This window comes from Anoplophora glabripennis, unplaced genomic scaffold, assembly GCF_000390285.2.
Source record: "Anoplophora glabripennis isolate ALB-LARVAE unplaced genomic scaffold, Agla_2.0 scaffold423, whole genome shotgun sequence".
In the NCBI taxonomy this organism is placed as follows: domain Eukaryota; kingdom Metazoa; phylum Arthropoda; class Insecta; order Coleoptera; family Cerambycidae; genus Anoplophora; species Anoplophora glabripennis.
The window spans coordinates 2,500-12,687 of record NW_019416529.1 but is presented as its reverse complement, the minus strand read 5'-3'; the positions used below and the strand labels follow the sequence as shown (position 1 = coordinate 12,687).

Sequence of the window (10,188 nt, the reverse complement as noted above, 5' to 3'; positions counted from 1 at the left end):
CATCTAATTTTTTTACTAGAAAACTATCGGTTTTATTGAAAAATTACAAGAGGTAAAAAAGTTGCACAGTCTTCCCAATAAATATTTTTAAATGAATAATTTGTTTCATATAAAAAATTTCTAATAAAATATTGCCATGGGGTCGACTGTTTCACTCCTTTATAAAATACGCCAATGATCGAACAAATATCGAAAAGTTGTCTCTTTATTAGTAGGGTGCTCATACCAAGTTTAGCATTCCTCATGTTAAAGGAAAAAAAATTAAAATGTGAATTTCAATCCTCTCCTTTAAGATGGTATATCGCCTCAGGGGTGCAACTTTCATATAAGGAATTTTTACTTCAATCCTCTTATTTTTGGCTCTACATTCACTGGTACCATTTTTGCCACTTCATTTGAAAACACACTGTATATTTTAGGTGAGAAATAATTCAATGTTCACCTTCAACTACTCAAAAAATTAAAAAGTGGTAGATATCTTGAAAATATGAAACAAAAAAATGTTTTTGTAAGCATTAGTATGGCTACTGATGTATAAATTATGACACATCCTGTATAAATCTATTTATTCTCACGTTTTAAAATTTGTGGTGACAAGTCAGTTATAGCCAGTCTGTAAATGCAATTTTTAATCGATATCTTTGATAAATCTTGAAATAATATCGATATTCCTATTATAAATATTCTTATTCGAATCAGGACGCCTGCTTCTTCCATTCAATGACATGTTCTAAATCCTAAAATTTTCATTAAATAAGTTTTGTTAACTGTAGACCCATTCTGGTTTGAAGGTACGGTATTAAATAAAATTAGCGCCAATTATGTAGGAATTTATTAAATGCTATAGGAATTAGGCCTAGTCTATCTGTATCACCTTTTACTAAAAATTATAGTAAATTATGGAAACTTAATAATACTTAGGCTACTATACAAAAATATTTTTTTAAAAGATATAAATAAAAACAGTTTTGGCAAGTTGGAAGTGTATATACAGCTCAGTTCATTCATACACGATTGTATCCCTAAATGTACTACAGATAAGTTATGACACGAACAGAGTTTATAAATATAAATATGCTTAAACTCACTGCTCACATCACAAACAATTTAATATAAAATAACGATATTTAAAACAGGAATAAAATGTGAAAATAAAACAGAATTTGAAATCATTTAAAAAGTTAACTTTTTTTAAACAAATTATTGTTCATAGTTTTTAACTTATGCAGAGCCTAAATTAATAAAAAAAATCTTTCAAGATACAAAATAAATATAACAACCGATATATCAACATCTGCAATACCCTATAACATAAATGAACGTCTGTCGGCCCCGCAGTCAACGGTTATTGCTACGGATGGTATTCACTCTTACAATAACCGGAAGAAGATATTTCCTTAAGATTAATGCGAAGTATATAACTTATAAAAATAGCCAACAATATAACCAAAAAAATAGTAACAATCTGATAATACTGTGTTGTTTTTATGGCCCTGTGTAGTTCCACCTGGCAAGAATTCAATTGTGCCACAGAGGCAGACAATTTATTGTAATTGTGATTATCACCTTCCTGTACACCCGTAACCAATGCAGGGTTACCATTTTTAACAACTTCTCCACTTTGGATGCATTTTAAACGGTGTTGGTTTATTTTTCTGCCAGATGTATTCTGCCAAAAAAAGAAGGAAATACTTTAATTTACGCTTGTCAGATTAAGTGTAATCAAATAGAAAATTTTGCAACAAGAGATGAAAGTATCATAAGTGGAGAGTGGGACAAGTTCACAAACGAAAAAAAAATGTAATTCATCTCGAGCTGAAAATATACAGTAGGGTGGCCCAAAAAAAAACAATGTTTTTTTCGTCTCTTGTGAAAATATGTGTTTTATCAGGTTTTAAGAACCTCCCAAAACATCAGCTCAAAAAAAGGGTCGCTCAAGATTTTTAAAAATTTCCAAAATCGTCATAAATTTTATTTTTTTTTATTATTTTTTTCGTTATTTTATCATTTTCTAGGTTGAAAAAAATCTCGATTCTGAAAATTTCAAATCGATATTTTAATTTCTAAAGGTCACTCATAATTTTTTTTTTTATTGAATTTGATGAACAAAAGAATAGAAATAAATCACGAGACACTTAAATTTTAAAAAATTAAAAAATTATAAATATTTGATACTCATAGTGCAGTAGTAAACTTTTGCCTCCATAAATTTTTTAAGTGTCTCGTGATTTATTTCTATTCTTTTGTTCATCAAATTCAATAAAAAAAATTAATTCATTCATATTTATTTTTAGAGGTCACTCGAAAACATTTTAGGTACACTACTTTTAAAGTTAAAATAATTATGAGAAGACACACAAATATTCTTTTTTTTTGGGCCACCATAATATACAGGTTGAGATTTAATTTAATTTAATCAAATTAATATTTGCGAGGCAAATTTAAAAAAAAATACTACTAATTATATTTTCTTAACTATTTGCATTGTTTGTTGTGGCTAAAGCAATTTTCAAAAAAGTTATTGAAACAAGAAAATAGTGTGATCCAGTGGCGACTCGTGACATTGATAATAGGTGAAGCATATTTATTGATCGACTAAAGAGAAAAAAAAAAGCACCGCGGGCGAAAATTTTCAAATTTTCAAGGGCAAACGGCTTTAAATGAATCTGGAAATTTTTAATTGCATTTGCAATATTACCGAAAAACTGACGTTCGCGAGAAGGATATTCATTTAGATTTTATAGAAAATAGAAATGCTAGTTTGGCTTGTGGACTTCTGCGAACATTAACGCACACTGTACATGTATGTTCCAAAGAAGCTTTGTGGTTATGACAGCCTTGTGTGACTTTACACCCGCAATTAAACACGGCATACAGAAAAGTTTTTTTAAATAAACACTTCCACAGAACCACTTATACTCCAAATACCATTTCCGAAACTTCCGAACGTACACATTGTCTTTTGACTTCCCCTTTTTTCCATATCAAGAAAATAAAACACAGGTCTCTCGCAATTGAAAAAATCCTGTTTGTCCTTAATTTCCCGTCTGGAAAATAACGTTTCCGATAAAATATATACTGGATCATACATAGGAAACATTTCTACAATCATTATACAAAACAAATATTAACTAACAACTGTTATAATCGTACACTGGGCGACGCGTATCGTATAACCTGTTTAAAAGCAGGCGATGGGCGATGACAATGTTGTTTCAATATCCGCGTCACTCATTCCCCCACGCCGTAGTTTACTCCCGTGTTAGCCGCCTCGTTGCCATGACAACCGCCGCACTATCGGTCAAACGGCATTTTTTTATGTCAAAATCAAATATCTCGAAGAAGAATTAACGAATTGTTTTACATTTTTTTTTTAATTAAAGCTTATTTAATGCAGATATAGGGAAAATTATTGCGAATGTCATCATCCCCTATTCTGGGGGTGGAAATGAAGGGTGAATAGGTGAAAAAAGTGAAAATCGATTTTCTTCGTTCAAAAATTTTATATCTTTGATAAATACAGTGAAATTAAGACACATTTTGGGGGAATCAATGCTCAATTGAAACAAGTTAAGGAAAAATTAATGAAAATATTTTCATCCCTATTTTAGGGTTGGAAGTGAGGGGTGATGGTATGCAAAAATGAAAATTAAAGAAAATATGCATAAAAGGTTTTTGTTGTCGCTGAACACGAATAAAAGAATCACTAAAACAAAAAACCTTTTCATGAGCTGTTTTTATCATCCCCCCGATTTAGGGGAAGAACTGAGAGGTGGATAATTGAATAATAAAATTCATCTGAAATAAGTATTACCAATTTTTCGATTCTCTGATGTTAAATAACATGGTAGACCATTTTCTTACCATTGTAAATTTCAGGGTGATTTTTCATTATCCCTTACTTAAGGGAAATGGCAATTTGGGGTTAGGAGTAGAATGTAAAAAATCAAAGAAGGTATTTGTTGAGGGTTTTTGTGGTCCCTAGATACGTAAAAGTTTAATTTTTCGTCGTCAAACTATAAGTGTAGCTTTTTATTAGTCCGTGCTTTAAGGGTAGGAATAAGGGGTGGAGAGATTTTCATTACTTGGCAAAAATAAAAAATCTGTCATTGGAAGGGGTTCGATTAATTAAATATGATCACTGTTTTTAATCCACTCTTACTTTCTGGAGGTTTTTCATCAAGTCCTCCTTAAGGGTGCAAATTAAGGTTGCGGGTTAAAAAATGGAAAAGTACTAGAAATAAACGAGTAAATACTTTTGAATGATATATTGGACAGTATATCATAACTTTATTAGTCTAAAACTTTTGAAATCAAATTTTCATTAATTTTTTCTTAACTTGTTTCAATTGAGCATTGATTCCACCAAAATGTGTCTTAATTTCACCATATTTATCGAAGATATAAGATTTTTGAACGAAGAAAATCGATTTTCACTTTTTTCATCTATTCACCCTTCATTTCCACCCCCAAAATAGGGGATGATGACATTCGCAATAATTTTCCCTAAATCTGCATCAAATAAGCTATAATTTAAAAAAATGTAAAACGATTCGTTAATTCTTCTTCAAAATAATTGATTTTGACATAAAAAAAATGCTGTTTGACCGATAGTGCACCGTAAACAATGCTTTGAAGAGAAGCGGAATACAGACTAACTTCGATCTGCGTCACTTGCGTATACTATACATTGTATGGAACGAGGTTGATGTTCGTGTTCAACGAAGGCTAAGTTTTTTTTAGAAAGCGTTCAAACACAATACATATTCCATATAGAATTATACCTAAATTATAAAATTTATATACAATTAAAAATAATTTTAAATTACACAACCAAACAGAACCTCACTTGCGTCACCTGACGAGCCGCCACTGGTGCAATCTATTTACTGCACTCATGCAGTAATTATAATTTCATTTGTATAGCGAGTATAACAGGTGAAATGGCTTACCTTCCATAATTCCGACAGGTCAATGTTGTTAACATCAGAAGGATCGACATGAGTACTCATAACAAGGAATTTGTCACGAGATAAACCACCTAACTGAAATCCTTGCAATAAAGTCACCGTAACTATAGCAGTTTCACCTGGGGCCAAACAACCGGTACTAGGTTTAACTCGGAATTTTTCTGGAGACGTGGTTTTCAGCTGTGTATAAATATAGACATTTAATGTATACAAATTTTATAGACCATTAATTTAGTATCAACCCATCGTATAATTATTCTAATCTAAAGTAAAATTGTCAAACTGTTCTCTCTATTTTGTCATCTAGCATAAATAAAACTAAGAACCACTTCATCATATTTCATGATTTTTATAAACACATTTTATGAAATTTGTTAAATAAAAAATATAAATCGAAAATAGTATAGTCTTTCCGATATCAATTGAAGAACCACGAGAATGACAGTATGTATAGGTTTTTATTTGAAAAACTTGTTCCATATTTATTTAGCCATACCCATATACAGGCCTGGTCGAACTAAATGTGCAGGTGGTAGAAATGTATATGCCCAGTTGAAGAATGAGTGTACGGGCAACTGCTTCATAAATTTCAGTTACCGACAAGTCGCCTGGCAGTGCAGTGCAGCAATGCGGAATTTGGTGCGATTCAGATAATTTTAATTTATTATAGGCATTTTCTATTAATCATTCATATTACAATTGGGAAAGGGAGAAATAAGAGGGATATTTGGTTTACTAATATTATTACAACATGGCATTTTGAAAACCTTTTGAAATGGAACAAAACGAAATTTACCATCAATATAATAAACTTGTTTGAGGACAGAAATAATTAAAATAAGCTGTTGGTCAAATGAACAATAGAAATTTCCTACACATTATATACAAATTTATTATAATTTTTTTACCTTTAGCAGAAAACTTTTTTAGGGACACCTATGAAATTCATTAAATTTGATTGCTCGGTTTTTTTATACATGTTCAACTGACTTCGGAAAGACTATAAACATATAGTTGAAACAACAACAAAAATTGTATTATATGTGTAATTAAATAATAATAATTATTATTATAGAATATATACATGTAATTTTTAATTAAAAAGTATTTATAACTAATGATCCTGTTACGGTGGTGTTTATTTAAATTCAGATATTCTGAACAACTTTTGCCACATAAATAATTACAAACAGTAACTTTTAGCGTAGAAGTTTCAATATTTATAAAAACATGTTTAAAAAATTAATTATGAGCAATGCCAGATAATAAAAATTAAAGTGCTCATATTTTTGTATAATCTGTACTGTTTTTTAGATTATCTCTAAGCCCATATACAGGGTGTCTCAGTTTAAATCTATGAGACTTTGGGGGCAGATAGTACAACGAAAAATAATAGTATTCACTCATATAAACTTATTTTGAAATCTCAACCATTTTCGAGATACAGGGTGTTAATAGTTAATATATACAGGGTGGCCAAATGAAAACGAAACAGGGCCATTTTCAGGAACTGCGTCAAGATTGTAGAAAAAGGCTCAGACCCGTCGATTTTAGATTACCAACCAACGCTTCCAAATACTAGAAAATAATTTGGAATCCACTAATTTTACGTTCATTGTATGTATATAGCATTCATTTCTGTTTTTTATAATTGTTTTTTTACGAAAGTAATAACAAATCGCCAAAAACCAATGTAACACAAGAAATACTAAATTTATACCATTGGCGTACTTAACTCGAATGACTGACATTTTTATCGTTACTAATTGTTTGTACATAAGTTTCAACTTTAAAATCAAAATTCTTAATAAGTATTGGGCGGAATTATAAAATTTAAAGTCTGTTGTAAAGAGATTTGTAAGAGCTTTCAAAAGAAATATTACTCAACCCCCAATGCCATTTAAATATTTTGAGGTGATGCTTACCCTTGCTTGGGGGTGAAAGTGGCGGAGTCAAAAATACCAGCAAAGAATGTTCCCCTTTAATCTAAAATCGACGGGTCTGAGCGTTTTTCTATAATCTTGACGCAGTTCCTGAAAATGGCTCTGTTTCGATTTCATTTGGCCACCCTGTATATTAAATACAGATACATCAGAACTTACCTTATAAGATATGTGACTATTGGAATCGCTGTTATGCAGTTCCAAGGTACTGACCAGTTCATTGCCATCTTTGACAAAAGTGATGATTCCTGATGGTGTAACTTTAAGTGCACCACCATCTTAACAAAAAGGGTTTTAATAAAAACGCTGCACATTTAACTAGTTTTTTCCTAATATGAATTACTTTATACACTCAGAGATAAATATAAATAAATGTAATAGTAGGTATATAAGTGAAACCAAGAATGTTTACTATATGAGCATAATTCAACTGATTTCAAAAGTCTGGTATCAATTAATAATAAATTTTAAACCGATTTCTTACAATTACTTCTGAAGGGCTGTTTCTCAATATTGATGTAAATGTAAAAGTCAGATATTCTTTCTAACATTTCCTAATTATCATAAAATCTGCTAAATTATTCATTGTGGCAACTTTTGTAAATAAAATAATAACTTACCAACATCTTTTTCAACACTACTTGCAGATACTTCTGACATTGAACCATCCACAAAGTGAACCTGTCATAAGATTATTGATTAGTTTTTGCAGGGATCTCAACTCCCACACAGTTATTTGGGATAGAACTAACAAGACAAAAATATTATGCTGAAACATCATAATTTAAAAATTTGTACAGTTTTGTTTCCTTTACTAATACAGAATGCAAATAAGGAAATTATTAAATTTGAATAAAAATGTAAATTAATGTAAAATAAATTATTCAAAAACTAAAATCAAAATAAAACAGTTAAAATTTCCTAAACAAATTGCGTATCTCTTTATATTTTGATTAAAAAGCATAATAAGTATTAACAGTAAAAATGAATACTACTGCTTCAGGGATAATTAAAAGTGGCATTAAAAATGCAATTAAGAAAAACCATTTTATAAGTTCTTGCATACTTCCCCAGTTTTTTTTCAAAGTACGGTAAAATATATCACAAACTATCTGTTCCATATGTTTAAAGAAAATGGGTTTCAAAAATATGCATATTAAAAAATTGATATTGTGAAGGCAAATGCAGTTTTCATTAATTACAGATTTCAACTAAAAATAATTAAAATAATTTCTCCAATACAAAATATTAAAACTATTCACTAATAAATCCAGCAGGTCAAAAGGTGATAATTATAAAATGGACTAATGACATTGTTTTACTAATATGATTATCTTATGTTAAAAACATGGCAATTAACTCATATTTGTCATAGATAAAACTTGCTAATATGGCTATTTGATTCAAACAAATATGTATTTATTTAATTCATATAAATCTATCGATTAATTTTATTATTTTCAGTAGAGATGTTCATCTCTAATTGGAAATTTTCTAGAAGTAATAAATAACTTTCAAAATTTCAAAATTCTCCTCGATTTATGATTAATAAAGATGAATAGTAAATAATACACCTTGAGTTTTATTATTAAACAAATATAATTAAATTATATGTAATTATTTAATATATTTCCTTAAATTTAGTTAGGTCTTAAAAGTTTACTAAACTTTTGAGATCACAGTAATTTTTATTGAAATCACTAGATAAGTTTAAGAGGCAGCAATTTATTTTGCCAATATTTTAGTTAAAATCACAGCAAAATTCCTTGGAATATAAAATGTGTTCAGTCTTTCATCTTACTGAAAACATCTTGTAATAACTGAGTTTTTCTTTGTGTTTCAATTTCGAATTTAAAAAATATTCAATAAATGGGAATTTTCCAATTCCTAATTTTCGATAATTATAATTTTACCATATAATTAAGGTGAGCAGCAATATTTTGTAAAAATATCTATAATAAACCAAAATGTGCCTTCTGATAACTGGATTATAAAACTGAAAGCTAATATAAACTTGGACTTCTTACTGTTTTTTTCCCTACTAAACCAGAAATCATTAAATTAGAATTATTTATGAAAATGTATAATTTTAAGTAGGTACTAATAATACTTTTAGATAAGCGTTTAGGGTGGCCCAAAAAAAAACGAAAATATTTTCTTTTTCATGTCTCTTGTGAAAATATGTTAGTTTATCACGTTTTAAGAGTGCCCTCAAAAAATCAGCTTAAATTTTTTTTTAAAGGTTGCTCAAGATTTTTAAAAATTTCCAAAATCGTCAAAAATTGAATTTTTTTTTAAATTTTCTTTCTCGTTATTTTATCATTTTCTAGCTTGAAAAAAATCTCTATTCTAAAAATTTCATATCGATATTTTAATTTCTAAAGGTCACTCATAATTATTTTAACTTTCAAAGTACCAATTTCTAAAAATAAATATCAACAAACTAATATTTTTTTTTTATTGAATTTGATGAACAAAAGAATATAAATAAATCACGAGATACATAAATTTTAAACAATTAAAAAATTATAAATATTTGATACTCAGTGCGGTAGTTTTTGCCTCGAGAAATTTTTTAAGTGTCTCATGATTTATTTCTATTCTTATGTACATCAAATACAATAAAAAAAATTATTAGTTCGTTCATATTTATTTTTAGAGGTCGCTCGAAAACATTTTAGGTACACTACTTTTAAAGTTATAATAATTAGGAGTGACCTTTAGAAATTAAATTATCGATTTGAAATCTTCAGAATCGAGATTTTTTTCAACATAGAAAATGAAAAACTAACGAGAAAAAAAAATCAATTTTTGAAGATTTTGAAAATTTTTTAACATCTTGAGCGACCTCTAAAAAAATTTTTTGAGCTGATTTTTTGAGGGGGCTCTTAAAACATGACAAACTAACATATTCTCACAAGAGACGCAATAAAAAATATTCGTTTTTTTGGGCCACTCTAATAAGCATATTATATAAAATCAGAGCCACAGAATATACTTACTTTTTTATTATTGTTTGATGGAACGGTTCCTCCCACCTTTCCATTTTCAAGTATAACTTCTGGTACAAAACTAAATGAATAGTCATTTTCACCACCCCAGCATTTTAAGGCTTGATCAGGAGGCACATAAGTTGTAATATCTTTCTTGCTAACAAATTTAATTTTTTCAATGGCCTTTTCGGGCAACCATGATTTTACTATTTTAAAGGCGGCTATAAAAAAACACAAATTTCATGTATTCATTACATAATAATTTATAATATACATATATAT

The 10,188-nt window shown here is 28.9% G+C and overlaps 1 protein-coding gene across 2 annotated transcripts in view; it reads right to left on the bottom strand.

The window, feature by feature from the left end:
- Positions 1–817: 817 nt before the first annotated feature.
- LOC108911762 (motile sperm domain-containing protein 2-like) overlaps positions 818–10,188 on the bottom strand; it is an 11,121-nt gene continuing 1,750 nt past the window's right edge. For both annotated transcript variants that reach the window (XM_018716775.1, XM_018716777.2), the window contains 5 exons: positions 9,916–10,127; positions 7,534–7,594; positions 7,073–7,191; positions 4,953–5,150; positions 818–1,669 (listed from right to left, as the gene is read on the bottom strand). In XM_018716775.1, coding sequence (XP_018572291.1) covers positions 1,352–1,669; positions 4,953–5,150; positions 7,073–7,191; positions 7,534–7,594; positions 9,916–10,127 — 908 coding nt within the window. In that variant the 3' untranslated portion in view covers positions 818–1,351. The remainder of the gene's footprint in view (positions 1,670–4,952; positions 5,151–7,072; positions 7,192–7,533; positions 7,595–9,915; positions 10,128–10,188) is intronic.